At 34.9% G+C, this 23,900-nt stretch overlaps 2 protein-coding genes across 2 annotated transcripts in view; both read left to right on the top strand.

Annotated features, from left to right (window-relative positions):
- Positions 1 to 11,883: 11,883 nt before the first annotated feature.
- Positions 11,884 to 13,094, top strand: LOC140149617 (bombesin receptor subtype-3-like). Its single transcript, XM_072171697.1, has one exon. It carries the CDS (start codon positions 11,884 to 11,886, stop codon positions 13,078 to 13,080), a length of 1,197 nt encoding a protein of 398 aa, XP_072027798.1. The 3' UTR covers positions 13,081 to 13,094.
- A 7,725-nt stretch (positions 13,095 to 20,819) lies between these two features.
- The window catches only part of LOC140149616 (polycystin-1-like protein 2), a 35,405-nt gene continuing 32,324 nt past the window's right edge, over positions 20,820 to 23,900 (top strand). Inside the window, exons 1-3 of the mRNA XM_072171696.1 lie at positions 20,820 to 20,996; positions 22,125 to 22,182; positions 23,097 to 23,124. Coding sequence (XP_072027797.1) covers positions 22,141 to 22,182; positions 23,097 to 23,124 — 70 coding nt within the window. The 5' untranslated portion in view covers positions 20,820 to 20,996; positions 22,125 to 22,140. The remainder of the gene's footprint in view (positions 20,997 to 22,124; positions 22,183 to 23,096; positions 23,125 to 23,900) is intronic.

The following is a 23,900-nucleotide window of genomic DNA, read 5'->3' as shown; positions in this document are numbered from 1 at the left end:
CAGATAGGAAAGAGATCGGGAAATCAACACGGACGCTTACACAAATAAATCAATGCGATTGAATGGTGACAAGTAGACATTTTAGATATATTTTGTCAGAATGACAAAAGTTAAATTTTCGTCAACTGTTACTCAAAGGAATTTGGTCTTATTCACCCTTTCTAGAAATTACCGTGTGTTATTATTGGTAACATTGTATAATACTTATACGTAATGTTGTATTATTTGTACCAAGCACCATATAATTTGTCTTGCTTGCATTCCTGGATAGCTTATTAGCTTTAAGGGTAGACTAGGTATTGTTGGTCGAATATATATCTAAATATATTATCTAAATATTATCTAAATATATTATTGAAAAATAACACTTTGATGTTTTGTAAATTTATTTATTCTACAAATCACAAACTTTGAAAACTTACTTGTTTATTGTTGTTGATGAGTTATGTGCGTCTTACAAAAGTGTTGTTGTTTCAGTCCTCTTTACAACATAACTCAAGAAACTACAAAAGTATATCTATGAAATATTTGACAAAGCTCACTACCATTCGCATGATGCTGTGAAATACCAAATCGCAACATTTTAAAATAGTTGCTAACCTTAAACCAATTATTAACTTCTTTCAATTCATTGTTGACAAGATCATCAGGATTGCAACGAGTCACAAAAAATCGGGTCGAGTCAAGTCATCTGAGATTCGGGTAACACTTAAGGAATTGGATAGCAACGTTTGCACAGTACTTTTGTGGGACTTGAGAGTATATCAGACATATCAAATTGCATTCTGAATACAAGGAATATCCTTCTGATATCAAATACATGTAATTTTGATTTTGTTTGATATTCGCGATATAATACAAATTTTATGGCAAATTATTAAAATTTGATATTTATTTATATGTGCCTGGACACCTCGAATAAGCCGTAAAGTCCCCCTCTGGTCATTTTTACTTTTTTACATATTTGCAAAGATAATGTTTCAGGGATTAAAATGACACCTCAATAAACTTCATATGACAATCCGAAGCGAAGTTATGGCTTGTTATAGGTTGTCATGAATCAAAACGCGAAACCGAGAAAAACGCGTTCAAAGTTAGGGAAGCATAATGACCATTCATCAGATGGGCCTCAGAAAATGTAGATTATTTCATATTTCCACTTATTTCTTTAAAATAAAACTTTGTATGTGTTTAGAAGAAAGCTTAAACATTTCAAATCTGCAAAATCTCAACTTCGCCAAAATACGAGATTTGCATATATTTTCACCTGTAGCTCGAAATGAAGTTTGCCGAGTTTACGGCTCATTCGCCGCGTCCAGCCACATATTTCTGATATTTAACACACGCAAACAACACAACATTTATTAAGCAAACTTTATAAACGTGATGATATGTACTTAAAGTGTATGTAGCTGGGATGAAATTCAAAATTCAAAATTTTACCTTTCATATTGAAGACATACATTTTTTCCCCAAAATTGTTTGGTGTTTTAGGGGGAAAATCTATATCTTCAATACGAATGGTCATATAATGGCTTTTCATCCCAGCTACATACACTTTTTAAGTATATATTATTAGATTTATAAAGTTTACTTCGAAGACTGTTAAATTTTAAAATATACGTTTTTAATCATTTGCCATAGAAAATGATTTACATCGCAAATTTCAAATTCAAAATTATTTGATATCAGAAGGACATTCGTTTTCAAAATGCAATTCGATATTTATTTATTTTACCACTAAAGCAACAATATAAGGGAGGACGGTTTTTATGGTCTACTTAGCTCAGCAATGCTTTGCTGTCTTCGATAATGGTTCATGTACGCTAGAGCGTTCGATAGGAACAAGCGAACACTATACGAGTTTGCTGATATCTATCGGAGCGTTCAGCAGAGCAGCAGGATTCCCGGGGCAGGATTATAAACACGGTCGATGGTAAAACCAAAATCAATTTCCTTAAGTAAGTACATAACGACCCACTTATCAACTACTCAAGTGGTCATTAAATAAGCATGTCTCTGGTCGTGTCTGCGCTCAATAGAAAGTAAATAATGTGTGTAAGTTTATGTTTACATAAAGTGGTGTAATTAGGTTAAAGACCACTAATAGGCCTGGGCGATACATTGAAATACGACGAGGAACTATTTGTTTTCATGGCATTCGAAAAGACTGCATTAAAATCGCTGAAATTGATCAAGTTATATAGCCAACAAAGTACTTTTTAGAGTTTGATGCTTCAAAATGGTACATTTTCTCTCATTATATGACATTTTTGTTGTAATAGTACCAAAATTCATACGCACGGCTTCGGTTTTTAGTAAACATTCGCCCTATCATATTGTAACTATCAGCTCCGAGGGCGCACTGTCATTTTAAGGTGTTTACGGTTCAGTGCGTTAAAACAAGAAAAGTCTCAGGTCAACCTATGTTGAATTTTTGATCATTTGGCATCTAAATCATATAGTTTCACCTGATATTAGTGGCATTGAACTGTGAGAGTTCTGAATATGAGAAAATTCCACCCGAAATTAGGCATTTTCCCATTGAAACCCGTGTAATACATAATTAGTGGTCTTTAACCATTAGGTTTCAAGGGGTTGTTAATTCAAGCATGGTCGTAAAATTGATTCGATCGATATTTTGGTCAATGCTTTGTATCGGAGCAGAGTTGTCAATTGAGCGGAGCCTAAAAGAGTTTGCTACAGGCTTTAATGGGTTTGGGCTTTGATAAAAGCCAGGTACCTCTCCGATACAATGCGCTATCGAAGACAGCAGAGCATTGCTGAGCTCAGTAGACCATAAAAACTGTCCTCCCTAAATAAAGACATGAAAAACAAAGTCATGTTGATGTGATTTGTTCCTTTTATGATATTGTGTAATATTTGATGTAACTTATGTGCAATATTATATGTTTGTTATTCTGTGCCAGTGATAAAGTGTAATAAATAAATATCTAAAAACATCGACACAATGGTCTTGTGTGAATAAGTAATAGTGGTGTCATCTGCAAAGCAGACGAATTTTATAATGGTGGATGTATTCATGATGCCATTAACAATGAATAATAATGGGCCTCGGATGCAACCTTTCCCTTGACTACTATACTTGCATGGGTTTTAGGGCTCTCCGATTTTTACAACTCATTTCACGACAGTAAAAGAGATTTTTAACATCACCATTAGCTGCCAATCAGCAGAGCGAGCCAGTAGGAGAGCTCAAATATTCGAATGTTGTAAATTGCTCATTGTCTACATCATGCCTTTAATGTTAGTTACCCTACAAAATAGGATACTTTCTCATTTCAAGCACAAACATATTTAGAGAGCAAAATGAAACATTTAGGAAGCAAACGAAAGCGCGTAAAAGGCTGGCTTACATAACCATTACAATATTTTTCTGTCTATTCTCGCTTCCAAGTTTTATATACAGTTTGATGTTCCATTTCAAACCAATGAATGAATTTCACGGTGAGCCCGTTACCAAGTTGCGACATTTTTGTTATTTTATGTCTTTAGCAAATTCAAGTTTGAACCCATGATTGATGTTTATTCTTAGTTCGACACACCGTGAACGCCTAGCGCAGTGCTTCGGATGTCTAAAACGTTCTAGCAACTCCGACCCTAGAAATTCGCACCGCATCGATCTCTAAAAATAATCAACAACTTATCAGTGTCAACATATAACCGCTCACAGACAGAATTATGTGTTTACAGAGACAGTAGACACACATCCAAACCTCTATAAAAGTGTGATAGAACATCAATTCTAGCGATATTCAAGTTACTGGTGAAAGAAACACAAGTTGAATCGTGACTTACAGGAAATTCAGAATCAATCACGAAAGAGTGAAATAAAGTAGTGACAAAAGAGAGATAAACAACGGTGAAACAATATCTGACACGTTAAATAACCCAGAAAACGGCTATGACTAGAACCCAGTAAACACACAAAACGTTTTCGACATTATTCGCAAAAGGTTGCCAGAAAAATGTCGGGTTATATAAAGGGTATAAAACGTTTTCATAACATTCAAAAACGCATTTTGACATAAAGTTATGTGTTGTCAAAATATTTGGCAAAAATGTTTGCAACAAATATTTTACAATAACATTTTGACATAATTTTAAAAATGTTGTTGTAGAGTGTTGTCATACAAAACATTTTAAAACGTTTACCATTATATAACCCGACATTTAATGTTATTTATCAAAGCTAAAACCCAAAATATATATCCTGTTTAAAACGTTTTTAAAACGTGCTATGTTTACTGTGAAATAAATAGACAAACAGTAAACAGAGATAATAATACAGTCAGGGTTTATAGCAGAGAAACAGTTAAGACAGGGAGCGGGAAATCAACACCGACGCTTACACAAACAAATCAATATGATTTAAGGTTATTAATTATTTTAAACTGTTGTGATTTGGTAGTTCACAGCATCTTACGAATGGTAGTGAGCTATGGCAAAAACTGCATTGCTCAATTCATAGCGAGCGTGTAGAAGAATTAAAATATCACAGATATACTTTTATAGGTGCTGCGGTTCTTGAGTTACGTTGTAAAGAGGTCTGAAACAACAACACTTTTGTAAAACGTACATAACTCATTAACAACAATAAATTAAGCAAGTTTGCAAAGTATACGATTTGTAGAAGGAACTTTTGCAAAGCATCAAGGTGTTAATTTTCAATAATATATTGATCTAGATAATGAAAATCGATTTTTAGGTTGCTTCGACCAACAATACCTCGTCTACCCTTAATGGTGACAAGTAAACATTTTCGATATATTTTGTCAGTACTGTATGTGAATAAGTAATAGTAGTGTCATCTGCAAAGCAGGCAAATTTGATAATGGTTGAAGTATTCATGATGTCATTAACAATGAATAATATTATGGCCCTATGATTTAACAGTTACCTTGCCCTTTTTGTATTCACACAGCTGTTGTTGCTGGGTTTCCATTTCGTGTTCTCAGTTTATAGCAGTTATTAATGCTCTGCGTGCTAGCCATGCGTTTTAACGGAAAAAGTTCAAGTTTTGAAATATTTTCTCAAAATATCAAGAGCTATCTTAAGAACTACTGAATCAATACTAGGCTTGTTTGTACTCATTTTAATGCATTTTTCATGCTGATTCCAAATATGGTCATGAAAATTTACATTTCTGAAATTTTTGAATTTCTAAACTTTTTTTGAAACTTGTCGTCTGCAGTCGACACCCGCGTGAAGAGAGTTAAGGGTTGGTCGAAACAGCCAAAAACTCGATTTTCATGATCTAAATCGATATAACATTGAAAAATAACACTTTGATGTTGTGCAAATATTCATTCTACAAATCATATACTTTGAAAACTTCCTTGATTTATTGTTATTATTATGAGTTTTGTACGTTATACAAAAGTGTTATTGTTTCAGCCCTAATACAACATAACTGAAGAACCACAGGACCTACAATAGTATTTCTGTGATATTTAAATACTTCTCGCTATGAAATGATCAATGCAATTTTTGCAAAAGCTCACTACCATTCGCAAAATAGTTGCTAATCTTAAGAGAAGTTTAAACCATGAACATCCCAGTAGAAGGTTAGAAAACAGTTAATGTCGGGTTATATGTATTAAGGATATGACGTTTTCATAACGTTCAAAAACACTTTTTAATTACAAAATACAAACTACAATTATTCTAACATAATGTTATTGGTGTTGACAAACTATTAGGCAAAAATATTACATTTTACAATATAACATTTTGACAACATTTAAAACATTATTGTTGCAGTGTATTTTTATGCAAAACATTCTAAAAACGTTTTCAAGACGTTTATATAGCCCAACATATTATTAAAACGTTTTTACCAAAACCAAAGCCCAAAATATAACCTGGAATGTGATACTCGATTATATGTGATTTGATTGTATTATTCATTTGCATTTATCATTATGCAAATGAATAATACAATCAAATCACAAATGGTCGAGTATGACATATTTGTATTCGGCGATAGTTATGTTTGGTAACTGGCCGCATTTGACACAACTTCATATTTAAAAAAAGAAAAGGTCTTTTCTACGTGTGGACGGACTTTTCAAGTAATAATAATAAAACAAATTCTCCAAAACACAAATTCCGGGGTGTCGGGCCCGTAGATCAGGGTTTTTGATTTTTGATGATTTTTTTTAACAATCTACTCCCTAAACATATAAAGCCAACACAATAACCTGCGGCTCCCTCAGGATAAAAGGCTTTCTGCCAGAAATCGAATACCTGTATCAAACTTTCGAATTCGGGCTATATCTGATATTAAAAGGGCAACCACTATTCCGAGCACAATAAGAAATATCATGGAGAGGGTTCTCCCTGGTTGAAGGTGTACGGAGATGTGCCACGGTTTTGAGGCAGCTTGTCAGCGATTTTGGTATTTCGATGGGTGGGTTGTCAATAAAGACCGGGCGCATTTGGGCAAAAGTTTCCTTTAAAGCACAACATTTTGGGCAGATTTGGATGAGTTTTTTTCAGAAAAATGTGTATACTGATGGGTTGCAAAAACAGCAAAGAACACTACTCCGACGAGCCAAGTGATGGTCAGAATTCATTCCGCAATTTCAGAGGGTATCCGCACCAAACTATTGTAACTGCCCATTTGGGTGGAAAAGCGCTGCTTCAAAATCAATCTTATATTGTATTGCATTGTAACTTTCAGCATGCACGGGTGATGGAACACAGTTTAAAATTCCTGCAAAGCCTGCATCATTTCACATTTCAGGTGGGATGGCCCACTTCAATGGCTGCAGCCTGCCATTAAGGTGTAGGAATGAGTGGAATCGGATATGTCTATAGGTAAAGGGGGAGAGTAGGGGTAAATGGTCCGTGGGGTAAGCGGTCCGTGGGGTGAGTGGTCCATGGGGTAAGCCGTCCACTTTTTCATATTATTGCCTCAAGTAAGTATTATATAGAACGTGAGGGTAGCATATACTATGGCTGCTCTTGCTAATACTAATACTGGCACATTACCTTGTCTCTAATTTCTTGTAGTGTATTGGGTCTAACGTTGCATTGGAGTTACAGGGTGTGACAAAATCAAATTTGAACCCAATTAATACCCATTTGCTATAAAATAATTTGCCATAAAATTTGTATGATAGGCCTATTGCAAATTTCAAAAAATTAAAATTATTTGATATCAGCAGGATATTCCTCGTATTCAGAATGCAATATGGTGCGTCTGGTGTGCTCTTATGTCCCACAAAAAATCTGTACAAAGGTGGTTGACCGAGCCCGTTCTATTGATTGCTTCTCTTTCCCTTCCTTTCCTTCCCGGGTTTTGTTTACTTTAATAGCCATGGGCATATCCATATCAGACTCGACTATCTTCGTGATTTGATTGTATTATTGCATTTATCATCCATATATGTGATGCGATCAAGCAAAATCAGTCGGAACTCGGAAATATTAAATTTTCAGTTTCTTATAGGATAGTAAAAAGCATTTAGAAAGCTGCATTTTGCTGAAAACTACATTGGAATTGAACAACCGGTTTCAAAGGTGTGAGCAATTAAAGATTTTCCAAAACAACAGAAAACAAAAGGAAATATTTCATTTGTTTGGCTATATCTCCAAATCAATATTTCCGAGTTCCGACTGATTTTGATTACATATGTGATGCGATCAAACAAAATAAGTCGGAACTCACAAATATTGATTTTGAGATATAGTCAAACAAAGGAAATATTTCCTTTTGTTTCCTATTGTTTTGGAAACTCTTTAATTGCTCATATCTTTGGAACTGGTTGTTCAATGTCAATGGGGTTTTCGTAAAATGCTTTTTACTATCCTTTAACATGTTTAAGAAACTGAAAATTTGATATTTCCGAGTTCCGACTGATTTTGCTTGATCGCATCACATATTTGTGTAGTGTTTGAAAGGTTACTGGTGAATATGACGTTTTAATTCTGGACAATTATGTGGCTTGCCTTGCTTGTATTTTTATGGCCATAATTTCTTTCCTTAGATCGGATCTGTATAATGATCAGATGCTTACAGACTATCATTAGCCTTATCTATAAACTCCCTTAACACTGTAATGATGTTGGAAGCGTTGATACATTAGTTACTAAGTTAAAGCCATGTGTGATTTGCTTCACAGCTACGCCCTCAATTTTACTCGGATTTCTACTTTTTGCATAATTATAATGCCCAGTGGTATACTAAAATACCACGTAAAAGACTAAGCCTGAAGTGCTTTAATAACAGTAAAATTTAACTTTTTGTTTTAAAAAGGGATCGACCCGGTTTTATTCAGAGTTCAACGATCGAGTGCTTGCTAACATGTACCGTGGATGTCAGCTTGCATGTACACACGTCGAGCGCGATGCTCCGTGCAGTTACATGTAATACGATCGGCGAGCGAAGTACACGCATTGTAGGCGTTGGAATGAAATCTTCGTTTCTTCGTTATACCTCATTTGTTTGGCTCGAAATTAAAAGGGGATAATGCAATCAGTGAAAACAAACATTTAAATAAGAATCTATTCTTTTTGCAAATCACACATTATTACTTTAATTATTTAGACATCGGAATGATCGGATCTTCGATTTTAAGTAAGGCAACCGACACACATGCAAGACAATGAACTTAAAAAGAGGTCAGGTATAGATTGTGGCCGTGACCGTCTCACCATCATGGCGATTCCACGCACTGCAGGGGTTTATTCGCAGCTGTTATGTAATACATTTGAAGTAAATAAAAATCATGTTATTATCGCGATCGGGTATTATCCTATCGTGTCTGTAATGTCGTCAAAATCTAAAACGCAGCTGCATACAGAGTGGTTCTGGTTAGTTTAATAGTGAAAAATCATTAAAAACACGAAGCGTATTAAACATGGAGACTTTGGTTGGCGACGAAGAAAGTCTGATTATGTGCCGTACATGGACTCTAAGGACGACTGATTTGGTAACTTTATCTAAAGTACACATACAACTTTAAAAGTGATTTATAATACGTACTAAACTGAAGTAATGTTGGTTTTGAATGTCTTCAAGCATTTATCTAAAGTGTTTGCGAATTTATAATTGCAAGTTGTTGAGAAAGTGATGCCATATGCAAATGTAGAGAAAGGCACAGCTTTGCTATTGAACAATTTCATTACAAATAAACACAGCATAACATGCAAGAAGCAAACAAATGTGGTAAGTTTGTTACGGATTTTCACTGGGGAAATTAATATAATTGCACGCTCTCTATACATGTAGTGTAATGTTTTATCACGCATTTAGGTATCTAAGTAAGGTTTTACAGCCATGGATATTGCACCGCTACAAGTCTATTGAATACCATTACGTAATATGTATTGTAACATCTTCCGTCCACAAAAGAAGTAACTATGCTTTCATCTAAAATTATCATGTGTGCCGCCAAAGTTACCTGTTGATTTAGCTAATTCAAATCAAGGCGTCAAAATAAATATTACTTAACTTAAGAATGTATAGTATAGGCCTAATCATCAGTTACTTGACAGAAATAAATTATGCATTATAATGCGAAAAACAGATAACAAGCAACAAACTAAAAATTTACATTATTTGCTGAAAATACACTATTCTAAATAAAACTTCCTAAAATATATTTTACACCGTAAAGCGTTAATCAGGGTAGTCAAAATAGTATTGTTTCATGGAGATAGAATACCAAATTAACGAAATTCACTGATAATATAATTGCCCGGAATCGCCCGAATTTTCTATCTAATAACAAAATATATGAAATATTCTTCCCATTAATCTATTATAGATGACAAACCATTTATATCTTTTGAACGTTCGTGAGAAGCCAGAATCATCAGAAAATTCCCCAATATTATTCAATGGACTTGAATTTCTACCATTTAATAATTTTGAAGTTTTTCTATTAACATATTTATAAGGATTTTCAAACAAGAAAGTATGTGGGTATTGTGAGGCAACGGGAATAGAGATACTAGTCATACATGATGAATTGATAATACGCGGCGTATTCAATTGTTAGTTTGAGACACATGTTGAAAAGAATGATCCTTTGTGAAGTAAGGCCTCATGATAAGGCAAACAAAATATTTGCTTACCCTCCACCGACCGACCCAAAATTGGCCAAAATCAGGGTCGGCCCTTTTTTTATTTATTTTTTTACTTTTTCTGTGTGCAAATTTCATTTCAAAGCTAAATTTGGCCAACAGCATTTTGTTAAGAAGAAAATCGCTACTGTAAACGCACAAAACATTTCATAACTGTCCATTCCTGTATCCATGTTTCCGATAAACTTTGCGTCCTGTGCCTACCCTAATCGGATCTATTTCTATGGTGTGTCATGCGTATTGACGGTGTGAAGTATTGATCTATCTTACCACATGACCAATACTCATTGCCTAGGGCTATACAGTAGTGTGCCATTAAAACAATTATAAAAACAATCCGACCTACCTAGCTTTGTTTTCATATGTTTTCCTGATTACTTTTTATTTATCTCTTTTTTTACTGTTGAACTTATTGCACAGAAGAAACATGTGTTGCATTATGTCATGTAAACACCTTGCTCAGGAATGCGGGCTAAGTGTCAAAATTATGAACTTGACATTCACAGAGATACTAGTAGAGGGTACATAGATTATGTCATGAAAAGGACATTATTTTATATTTATTAACATTTATCTTTTTGGGACACCCGGTACAAATCAATGAAAGAAACACGCATGCGTGATGTTATCTTTCTGCAGACGTTGTTCGTTTCAAACCACAATCTTCCGATTCTACAGTTTGCAGCATTTTTGTTCAACGTAATCTGCTCTGACTTTTCATCTGTCACACGGCAATATCTCGTTGGAGTATAGACGAATCCAACGAGCCAAGTCATGGTCAGGATTTGGTCGGACATATTTGGGTCCCCGCATGCACCAAACAGGTGTTGTGAGTGCCCAATTGAGTGGATTAAACCCGCTTAAAATTCGATGTTAGATTCTTTTGTGTTGTAAACTGTCAACATTCTTTTGTCTACGTGTAACACGGGTGATAGAATGCAGTTTAAAATACCCTCCAAGGCCGCATCATTTCACATTTTAGGTGAGATAGAGCCGACGGCTGCCATTGAGGTGTAGGAATGCGTGAAATTGGATTCGTCTATAGATACACACAAGTAAAGATAAGAAGTTTAAACTAAAGGAAACTTACCACTTTATTACTCACGGCAACATTTCGTTGGAGTATAGATACACGTAAGTAAAGATTAAGGAACGGAGTACACATACGGCTTTATTACTTACGAAAATGACATAATGCCGCCTTGGAAGTGGAAGTGCCAGTACGGATTCATGCGACACGAAAAGAAGGTATCGGTGACACAACTTGATATCTGAAACTATGTATTGTGCCCAATGCTTTACACGTATTCGTGATAGTTATCATCAATGGTAAAGTGTGATTTTACAAGGATTCTGTCATTATATGAAAAGCAGAATATTATTATACCATTTTGTCTTTTGCCTTACTCAGGCATTGGTGGACACAACTGTCGATATCCGGAATTATTCTATTACAATATGATGATGATGGACTCGTTGTCCTGCATGACATTAATGCTTATTACTAATCCTTTCATCAGTCTGATTTCATGAGGCTGATATGGATCCTAATTAATAAGGAGAATTAACTACTATTTTGTCATAAACTTACTTTCTGATTTCTTTATCAGAGCAAACGCATTTTTGTTATTCAATTGAATTGATATATGTATCGACTAAAATCACATTGAAGAAACTTGATGATACAACTTTGATGATACTAAAATCACATTGAAGAAACTTGATGATACAACTTTTGTTCTGCTCCAGTGGACCATCGTTTTAATAATGGAGGCAATATATAACACCACATTCGATGTTAACTTTTCTGAATACAGTTACGAGTTGGACAAGACAAGTCAACTGAGTTACAATGACATCATAAACGTCTTAAAAGACATTTGTGCTATTCGAGACGACTCTATTTGGCGACTAGTTATGTTTGTAATTTTTATTGCATTTGGGTTTGTTGGAAATGTAGCTCTGTTAATAATAATCTTGAAGAACAAAAATCTGCGCAATGCTCCAAACATTCTAATCGGTAACCTTACAGTCGCGGACCTTTTGTATATAGTGGTGACTGGGCCAATCAAATTTGAGCATGAGTTACACCCTTGCTGGTTAAGTGGTAGAATGCCATGCGCCCTAAGAAACTATGCGCCTGTGGTTTGTCAATGCGCTTGCGCATATTCATTAGTCGCGTTGAGTCGCGAGCGATATTCGGCGATAGTTCATGGGGTGCATTCCCGTAAGTCTCGTACTAAACGTGATTCGTTATGCTTTGCAATAATTGCATGGGTTCTAGGGTTTATAGTTGCTTCACCAATTTTGACGACGTATTTCACGACAGTAAAAGAAATCTTTAACATCACCATTAGCTGCCAATCAGTAGAGCGAGGTAGTAGGAGAGCTCAAATATTTGAATGTTGTAAATTGCTCATTGTGTACATAATTCCTTTCATGTTAGTTACCATACATTATACCAAAATGGCATACTTTCTCATATCAAGCACAAACACATTTAGAGAGCAAAATGAAACATTTAAGAAGCAAACAAAAGCCCGTAAGAGGCTGGCTTACATAACCATTACAATTACAATATTTTTCTGTCTCTTCTCGCTTCCAAGTTTTATATACAGTTTCATGTTCCATTTCAAACCAATTAATGAATTTCACGGTGAGCCCGTTACCAAGTTTCGACATTTTTATTATTTTATGTCTTTAGCTAATTCAAGTTTGAACCCATGGTTGGTGTTTGTTCTTAGTTCGGCACACCGTGAATGCCTAGCGCAGTGCTTCGGATGTCTTAAATGTTCTAGTAACTCCAACCTCGGGAATTCGCAGCGCACTAAATTGTTGACAATATTCAACAACTCATCAGGTTCCACATCTATCCGCTCTCGGCCAGAATTATGTGTCAGTGATACAGAGACAGTAGACACACGTTCGAGCATCAGTAAAAGTGTGATAGAATATCAACTCTAGCGATATTCAAGATGATGTTGAAAAAAAAAACACAAGTTGAATCGTGACTTAGTAAAGGATATTCAGAATCAATCACGAAAGAGTAAAATAAATTAGTGGCAAACAACGGTAAAACAATTCTGATAGGTTAAATAACCTAGAGAACGGCTAGGACTAGAAATAACTAAACATAATTAATAATCCAGGTAGAGTTTAGGGATACTGGAATCAACACGGACGTTAATTCAATTGAATAGTATACAAATATTAACTGTCTATGAGTGTGATGGTCGAAATATACCGGCTCGTGGAATGGAACAATACATCTTTCACCGAGTGATTATATTTCGACCATTACACGAATTTAAGACAGCTAATATTTGTTTTATATCACTTCTACTACTAAAATACTATTTAAGGTAGGAAATACATTTTTCATCAACATAACACCATGTTTTGCCGTGAAATACTTCACATTTTGGGGTCCACTCCATAACTAAATCGGCGAGTCTAAGAGTCAGCACACGGCTTGGCGCAGACGCACTACGGCGCAGCACTATGATGGTAAAGACTATCACACGGAGAGGCTGATGGTAAAAATGATAAATGATAATCAACCAATGAACTGTCTAGAATTTATGTATAAGTGATAATAATAACAACTAGACATTTAAGGGGTGGTGCAATAATTATGTGTACCCGGGGGTGAATTCTCAAAATGGTCTGCCAAAAATCGCTTGCCCCCCCTTTGGCCGTGCCAAAAACCTTTGCCCCCCCTTTCGACGTGCCAAAAACCTTTGCCCCCCTTTGACGTGCCAAAAATCTTTGCCCCCCCTACACATGCCAGATTTTGGGGAACCCGAATTTAAAACCTTAAATTGTCTTAACATATAATGCGAGCGCAGCGAGCAGGAAATTTTGCATATTTGAACGTGTTCGTAACGTTTTCCTACGCCTTTTTAGGGCGTAATATAGAAACGGTGCCCAAAATATCTGTGCCAAAAATTGCTTGCCCTCCTTTCGACCTGCCAAAATCGCTTGACCCCCCTTTCGACCTGCCAAAAATGCTTGCCCCCCTTTTGGCCTGCCAAAAATCTTTGCCCCCCTATAATTCACCCCGGGGTACACATAATTATTGCACCACCCCTAAGATGTTTTGTTAATATGAAATATCCAAGTTAGATTTTCGTCAATTATTACTCCAAGGAATGGTCTATATTCGTCCTTTCCAGAACTACATTAATATCCAATATGATTATGATACTATCGATAACATTGTGTGATGCGATCAAGCAAAATCAGTCGGAACTCGGAAATATTAAATTTTCAGTTTCTTATAGCATAGTAAAAAGCATTTACAAGGCTGCATTTTGCAGTAAACCACAATGAAATTGAAACGGGAGAGAAAAACTGGATTTTCCTACTTAGAACTAATTTGGGACTACACCAGAAGTAATAGAGAGATTGCGATTTCCCTCGTGCAAGCACGTTTGGTAGTTGTTGTGATTTTGCATGTCGTTTTTCTCTGAATTTTGCTGTGTTGTAACTAATCTTGCTTGACTTTATCTTGTCTTACTCTACTGCGTTTTTAAATTTGTAGTATATCTTGGGAGTTATATTTTTCTATTTGTGAAGCGAAATGAGAAACTGTTTTGCTTGTAACGCGCTCTAAAAGTGGTTATTATTATTATTATTATTATTATTATTATTATTATTATTATTATTATTATTATTATTATTATCATTAGTGTTATTATTATTATTATTATTATTATTATTATTATTATTATTATTATTATTAATGGAATGGATCTACGATTAGCTTAGGTCGTTTGGGCGTAAAACGCGTTTTTTATGACAGATAAAAATCTTAGGGGTGGTACAACCCCGCCTTCGTAGTTCTAGGGTTAAGGAGTAAAAACGTCAATGGACATATATCTCTAGAATGCCTAATTAATGAGATATATAAATGTCAAAATAGGTCAAAGGGTAAAAACAAAATTGTACCTTGGTAACATTTTCAAAATGCTCCAATTGCAATGAAAATGGTCTCAACTTATCCGTCTTTACCAAATAAAATCCAAAATATATTAAATTTGCCATATTATACTGTACTGTATAGGATATAATTTATTGGAGCCATGATTCTAGAATAAGACGACTTCTCAGATATAGCTATGCCTTTTTTGTATTAATTTGTGAACACGAATAATTTAAGGTGGTATTACACATCTTGATAAATTTGTGACTATTTTTGCATTTTTCTCAAAACATAATAACACACTGGTAACAAACGTTATGTACATTATAGCGGCAAGGAATCCAGTTACTACACTGGAATTTCAGTGACTCAAGACAAGCGGAACGTTATTAATGATAAGAAAACAGGTACCGCTAGAATGTACCTCATTTCTTAACATAGATAATGAACCACTTGTCTTGAATCACTGACATTTCAGTGATGAAAGTTGATTCCTTGCCCCTATAATACATATACTTTTGTTACCAGTGTGTAGTTATTTTTTGAGAAAAACGCCAAAATAGTCACAACGTTTATCTGGGGGTGTAGAACCACCTTAATACAATTTTTATTCAATTTGGAGCATTTTGAAAATTTGATCTATGTATAAACATTAAACGTTTACATTGTATTTAGTCATATTTTAGCGCTGCTTTGATGCAATTTTCTTTTTATATACATTTATGATTTTTAATCATGCATGCCACCAACACATGGGCACATTTCTCCTTTCATACTTAAATATACCTCATACCAAACATAAGGTCCATAAGGTCTTTAAACTGTGTTTGCACTTACTTCTGCTTATTCGTATTACTTGTGCATTACTGCAATTCAAATTTCCCGCAAATTTTGACAATTTTCAGTGTACATATATTAATGGTTTTATGCAAATGAGATTCGTACTTTAAGGTATTATGGTTGTTATTATTGTAAATAAATGTCACTAGAGTCACGCCTGAGTCGAAATACATATATAATTGTTCCGGGAATTGTTGTCCACCCCTCGTATGCATAATTTTTATAATGTCCTCATACAGGTATTTGGTTTCATCTACGTGCTTAATGGGTTTTTTAATAATCATTTGTTGTAGTCATGGAAGAAAATTTAAGTCCGCGATGGTACATTCATTTGAAATCATCCTCTGGGGGTTTGACACTGTTTCACCTTAGGCATTTTTAATAATAATTGAGCTTGCATATTTCTGTTATTATTACGTTCAATAATGCTATTTCTTATTTTCAAGTTTTTCGTAGATTGTGTTCAACAGATTCAAATATCCTTTTATATAATGTCCTTAACTTCCGTATTAATGTGTATAACTTATTAGTTCAAGTTTCTAATCACATGGATTTGTAATCGCTCAACATTGCTGAAATTCCCAACGTTGCTGAAATTCCCAACGTTGGGCAATGATCGATGTCATAAATTGTGCATTTGTTGAATTTACCAACACATTATCGCCCAATATAAAATCGCCCATATTTTGCAGTGAAGGAAACTTGGGTTCTGTTTTACATAGTAGTACACTTGCATTTTGTTATAGGCACACATTCATCATACACATTATTGATTATGTACAAATTTATTGTAACTATCAAACATTATCTTGTTACATGCATGATAATTCCTCTTATACTAGAAATGGTTTCTTTCATCAGGCGATGTTTTTCTTACTGTCTGATTCTCGATCAGTATTTAGATAAAATTGATGATCACTAACATAAGTAACGATTTATTTGTGATTTTACATCATTGCGGTTATTTGACAGTAATATATATGTGATGCGATCAAGCAAAATCAGTCGGAAATCGGAAATATTAAATTTTTCAGTTTCTTATAAGATAGCAAAAGCTGCATTTTGCATAAAACCATATTGAAATTGAACAACCAGTTCCAAAGATATGAGCAATTAAAGAGTTTTCAAAACAGCAGGAAACAAAAGGAAATATTGCCTTTGTTTTTCTTTATCTCAAAATCAACATTTCCGAGTTCCGACTGATTTTACTTGATCGCATCACATAATCAATAATAGTATATAGCACCCATGTTCATTAATTCTCGTTTTATTTGGAAAAAGTTGGCAAGAACGAATATGAATAAACAAGATACTCATGCGTTTGTTTGTTGCAGTCATCCTTTAACAAGTCTATGTTAAGTCTCCCGCTAGGTAGCATTCCTTAATTTCGTTTGTATTTTATTCAATATAGGACCAATGTCTTAAAGGGCTCTAGTAACAACGTTTGCACAGCATTTTTATGGGACATGAGAGCACATCAGACATAAATTATCAAATTGCATTTTGAATACGAGGACTGTCATTCGATATCAAATAATTTTTAAAAATTGATTTTTTTTATTTATCATATTTAACAGTCCTCGAAGTAAAATTTATAAACACAATGATATGTACTTAACGTATATGTAGCTAGGAGGAAACACCGACGATCATTTGAAAATTTTGACATTTCGTATTGATGAAACACATATTTTTTAGGTGTTTTGGGAAAAAAATATATATCTTCAATACAAAAGATCAATTTACTTCGACTGTTACCCAGCTAACAATTTTACGTTGTTAAAACGTCGTCTAAAAGTTATATAAAGTGGAATAAACGTAACATATGGACGTTGTAAGTACGTAAATCTGTGAACTCGTATTCGTGTAATAACAACGTTATTCACGGACGTTAATGTAACGTCATTTTGACGTTGTTTCGACGTCAAGTTGTGAACGTCGAAACAACGTCACTACGACGTTACAGCTACGTCCGATAATAACGTTATCACAACGCGAATACGAGTTCACAAATTAACGTAATTTTGACGTCCGTAGATTACGTTGTATCAGGGTCAGACCGTGACATTTATACGGCGTTGTAATTACGTGCTTTATACGTCGAAACAACGTCATAAATTTGCGTACTAACGACGTCCGTAGATGACGTTGTATCTGGGTCAGTTCATGACTTTTTAACCACGTTTTAACCACGTGCTTTATACGTCGAGACAACTTGATTATGATATTATATTACATCCGGCAACAATGATGCTCAATCCCAAAAATGTAGAGCTTATGAAAATTCAAGTTAAGAACTTCAGGAATAGAAGTCTTTACTCTGAGTTTCACGCCTAAAGGCAAATCGTCAGACGACACGATAGAGAAATTTTGGCTGGATAACCATCCCCTTGTAATGGAAGAATTTACATTCCATGGTGTCAACATCCAAACTATTCCATGTCGTTTCAGATACGTATTTTTGTAACGTTTTCTGAACGTATTATTCAAACGTTGTCACCAGGACTGGTCAAACACATTGCATCAACGTCGAAACAACGTCATTACAACGTAATAATGACGTTATATTAACGTTCAAAAGTCAACGTCGAAAATAACGTAGTCACAACACGAATACGAGTTCACATATTTACGTCTTTACAACGTTGATGAAAACCCAAGTGTATAAATATCAATTTTATTAATTTGCCATAAAATGTGTATTATATCGCGAATTTAAAAAAAAAATCAAAATCATTTGATATCAGAAGGACATTCAGGATGCAATTCCACTTAGTATGTCTGATCATGATGTGCTCTCATGTCCCACAAAAAATACTGCGCAAACGTATGTATTGTCATATTGCATATTGCGTATATATTTGCGATTTATTATGTTAAAAGGAGTAATTTGACACCAGTTTAGATGAAATCGGACCATTTTAAAATTTGACCTCATCGGCATATAGTCCGGCTGCCAGTGGATATGACGTTGTTTTGGTGTCCATAGTTTTGTTTGTGATGGATATTGCTTCTCAAGGCCACCAACCACAAAAATAGGTTTACTAGACCTAGTTCATACAGAGGTCAAAATTCAAACTGTTCGAAGGCTGTTGAAAATTTCTCCAAAGTATTAACTCTAAGGGAGACGTGACAATACAAATTGCACCAATATTTGGAGAATTGGGGAACGTTTCATTCAGCATTTGAGCAGTTTGAATTTTGACCTCTGTGTGAACTTTGACCCGCCATATCTCAAAATGCTCAATACTGACAGAGGTCCAGAAAACTTATTTTTGAAGTTGGTGCAATATCAATCAAAAACAAAACTATGGACACAAAAACAACGTCATACCCACTGGCAGCCGGACTATATGCCAATGAAGTCAAATTAAAAAATGGTCCGATCTCATCTAAACTGGTGTCAAATTACTCCTTTTAACATAATAAATCGCAAACATATATACTTCATTCACAATTTTGGTGCAAAATTGCGTTTGGCAACCGAACCAATACAATAACAATCTAAATATCGCACATGAAAAGTGATGTCCATATAATTCAAAGTAATAATTATTTAACATTTGTATTTCAAAAGAGATATTCACTCACACAAACGAATGCCAGTGTATTTTTACAGTATAGTGCATTGTATATTTCAAGGTACCCTTGCGCATGCAAAATCGGTCCCCTGCACTTGTTTTCATATCTTAATGGCATTATTTCTAATAACCACATAAAACCAATTAGGAGCATCTTTTGCAATTCATTACCTTGGTCGTTAGCTATACCCACATGAATTTGTTTTTCAAATAAATTGCCAGACGCAATGAAGGGATACTTCATTTGCGTTGGCAAAGTAGAGCCGACGAAATGTTATATCGACGACAAAACAGGAGTTGGTAATGGCTATAATTGTCTGGCGGCTTCATTTAAGGAAACTGACATATTTGCAAAGACGAAGGACGATTCTTTGTAATGACGGGTACACATTTGAAATATTTCAGATTTCTTTCTGCCGATTAGTAAACTTTGTCCATCATGAATCGCTGATATAGCTGACTTAGCTTTCAAAGCCCAAAATAATACAAGCTAATGCAGACGGGTAATCGCCAAATGCAACCATTTGATTGTTATGCTTTCTAATATTATACCCATGGCTGACATATTGAAACGAGAACAGCGTGTCACGTGCTTAAGGCCTTTGACTCCACTTTATTTGAATTATAGGGCAGATGCAGTTAATTAATGACAAATACCTCGCAACCAGTTCCAATCAGGGTAACGCATGGCTATTATTACACTACGCTGTGAGAACAGTGTTTAACATTGAATCCCAGGTTACATAAGGCCAAGATTACGGGGAGACGTATTTGGTTGATAATAAGTGTAAATCGCTCAGACAAAATGAGAAAGTGCGAAAACTCAATACCGTATATTAAATAATGTTATAAAAAAAGATAAATAATATAATCTTTTGCTTACAAATGTTTTTTTAGGTCTCAGGAGAATGAGATGAGTGAACTTAATGACATTATGTTCAACATGGTAACCTTTCAGTTGTATGACGTATTTCCAAAGACTGTAGCTATGATATGACTATGACTTCAGTTTTCCAAACATTGTTATGTTTCATGATTCATATGATTGTTATGATTCGTAATTGGTTCAGGTAATTTGTACGCTTAATTTAAGCAATTGAATCTATTATTGATTTTGTATCAAGCGAAGGAAAAAAGAAACAAAACATGACATATATATTAATTAGCTTGTTTATTACCACTTAGTGGCTAATTTAAGTATTTTAATTGACCCATTAAAGTATGTTTATTACGCTTCATTGCTTCACGCAACTTTGTCGGGAATACGACTATGACTCTATTTTGTACTAAAGAGCATAATTGAAAAACGAAAGTTTTCACAAAAGGCAACCTGTCAGCCAGTCAATCTTCAGCCTGCATAGTGTAAGGTTTCAGATAATCGAAGCGCGTGTGTTTCTGTTTATTCGTATACTTATTCGTATTCGTAACATTATTGGATTTCACAAGACAGTGATTCTGAAATCACAGGAAGGCAAGTCTCAAAATGGTAACTACGTTAGAAAGTATTGTTTATGGCGTTTGAAGTCGAACCTCCGGTAAGTTTTTATTTTAATTTTTAATTAATAAAAAACATGTAAAGAACTTGAAAAAAAGAAAAGGAAAAACGTTTGTATTTTACCTTGATACTTCCGTTTAGTTGTGTAAGAAGCGACAAAAACAGACTAATAACACCAGTAAATATGCGTCATACATTACATTGTTAATACAGTACCGTTACCATACGCTGTCGAAGTTACGTAATACTCGGATTAACTACCATAGCAATAGAGGAATTCAATTTTTGATTAGATTGCCCTGCACTACAAGCATATTGCACTAATCAACTGTGTATGTATGCAATGTTCAATGCATAGGTAGCGCGTGAACGTTGTAGTGCTGGGTGATCTATTCAAAAATTGTATTCCTCTATTGCTATGGTAATTAATCATATTATATCATCACTTCGACAGCGTATACTCAGCGGCTTCTTCCAAAAAGATCTCTGATCATACAGATCAAGTCGTATGCTGGCGAAGTTATGTAATAATCGAATTAACTACCATAGAAATAGGTGGACACAATTTTTGAATATATCGCGCTGCACTGGTACGTTCACGCGGTACCTCATTTAACCATATCACGCATTTAACCATATCATGCTGATCACTCGCACCTGTAAGATTAGTATCTTTAAAAAAGACCGGTATTGTATTCAATCTATGATTGTAGACATACATAGGTGATGAGTGCAACCTGCTTGTAGTGCAGCGCGATATATTCAAAATTGTTTTCACCTATTGCTATGGTAGGTAATCCGATTTATTACGTCACTTTGCCAGCGTATTGTGCCAACTAAGGTAACGCAGAAACGCACTTAAACAAAGAAACGTATTTTATACGTAGATTGATTTTGAGCCTTCAAATAGAGGTTGTGCATATGACGTATCATACCGTAAATATGGCGGACTACTCAAATGCATTCAACAAAAGCATGATTGCAATCGTCTCACATACATAACAAATACACTACGATCAAATAAGTTGATGACAAGATTTGTTTGAATGGACTGCACTGCGCCATGATTACGGTGAAGGACACCGGTTCAAATCCTTTGTTTCAATAGTTTCACGCACAACCTATATTTACTGTGGCAACAATAATGGTTATTATGATTCTTTACCAGAAGTAAATCAACCATCATGGCTAACAAGGATTCTATCCGAATAATTGGAGTCTTCCTGGTAAGTCAATTGTTTTTACGTGAACTCTAACATGGACCACGTTTACACAGAGCCTGAATTCGACTTTGGTTGAATTTGAAAAATTTCGTGTGTAAACAGGGTTCAGGGGCGTAGCCAGCTTTTTTTGTCAGGGGGGGGGCAAAATAAAATTTCGGGGCACAGACAAAAAAATTACAGATGCATCATACAATACATGGACGATGTTGGTATTTTACACTATTTTTGTCCATTATCAGGATGGAAATGGACTTTATTTTTACACTGATTTGCGCGCGTAAAAATGTTTGCATTTTACACTATAATTTGGCCCATGATCGGGCTGAAAAGGGGCTCCTAGTGCCCCTTTTCTTTTCTTTTGCCCTTCTGATTTTCTCTTTTATTTTTTGTCACAGGGGCACTTTTTTCTTTCATTTTTGTCAGGGCTGCCCCCCCTGCCCCCCTGGCTACGTTACTGACAGGGTTGCCACGTTTTGAACTCGATTTCTAATGACGACTCGGAGCAACTTTTGTCGAATTCAAACTTGACGCTTGCTGTGTAAACGAACACGCAATTAGAAGTCTATACTTCATAATGGTTATTTGAAGCATGAGCAAATGATGGCGTAAAAGTCGAATTCACAATTTGTTTTTAAATCGACTACCGTGTAAACACCCCGTAAACAAATAATTAAATTAATCTGAATTCGATGACGCAATTGAAGTCGACTTCTTCCTGTGTAAACGGGTCCTAATTTATACAGTCTATCAAAATTTAGTTTCATTTGATGGGAATGGGCAAACAAGTCTTTGATTCTGTAGTTCCATTTCAAAATCATTGCCAAAGGTTAAAATGGTACAATTCAAATATTTGTAAAAAGTAGATCAAATTCAACAACAATAGTAATAATTGTTATGTTTTTTAATTTTTGCTGTAGATGTTGTTGACATTCATCAAGGCACAGAGTGAGTGTATGTTTTGTTCTTTATTGATTCACCTTACAAATTAAATGTGACGTGTCATGTCAAAAGGAGACACTTTTGGGCAGGTTATCAATTTTGAGGTTTTTACATAGCTTTTAAAAATATAGAGATATTTTGCTCCACAATGCCGTTTTCCCCAATGAAATCGGACATTCCTAAGCGAAGATATTGAGTTGGTAAGTTGTGGTATTATAAAATTGGAAATTGAGATATCGGCCTTTAAAAATATTATTGACAATGTTGAGAGTAGGATTTATCTTGAAAACTGTCTCAAAAAATACAAGATGCCAGTTATATTCCGGTCTGTAACTATTAGACAATATTTTTAACATTAATAACATCACAAATTCGCAACAAACCCAAATTGTGAAAAAAATACTCTCCGGGCAGCTTTTTAGGTTTTTCTCCATTTACGATCCTGCCCAAAAGTGTCTCCTTTGACATGACACGTCACAAATAACAAGATAAAATACAAACTTATTATTATGTCATATACTTCTAGTGCCTATTTTTATTCACCGTTATTATATGTATTCATCTCCCGTGAATTATATTTTACGAACTACCCTTCATAGCGTAGTCGTAGTGCGAAGTCAAAAGCGATCGTTACCATGTCAACTGGTTCACACTCTCTGTGTTCGGAACCACGATCAAAATGATCACAAAAAGTCAATTGGTTGCTGACAGGTATGCAAATCAAGCGTGAACCAGTTACAAAGGTATGATGTATGACAATCGATATCATTGATATACACTGT

The sequence above is a fragment of the Amphiura filiformis genome, chromosome 4 (assembly GCF_039555335.1).
Source record: "Amphiura filiformis chromosome 4, Afil_fr2py, whole genome shotgun sequence".
In the NCBI taxonomy this organism is placed as follows: Eukaryota; Metazoa; Echinodermata; class Ophiuroidea; order Amphilepidida; family Amphiuridae; genus Amphiura; species Amphiura filiformis.
The sequence above is the reverse complement of the archived record's forward strand: the minus strand, read 5'-3'. Positions and strand labels throughout refer to the sequence as shown.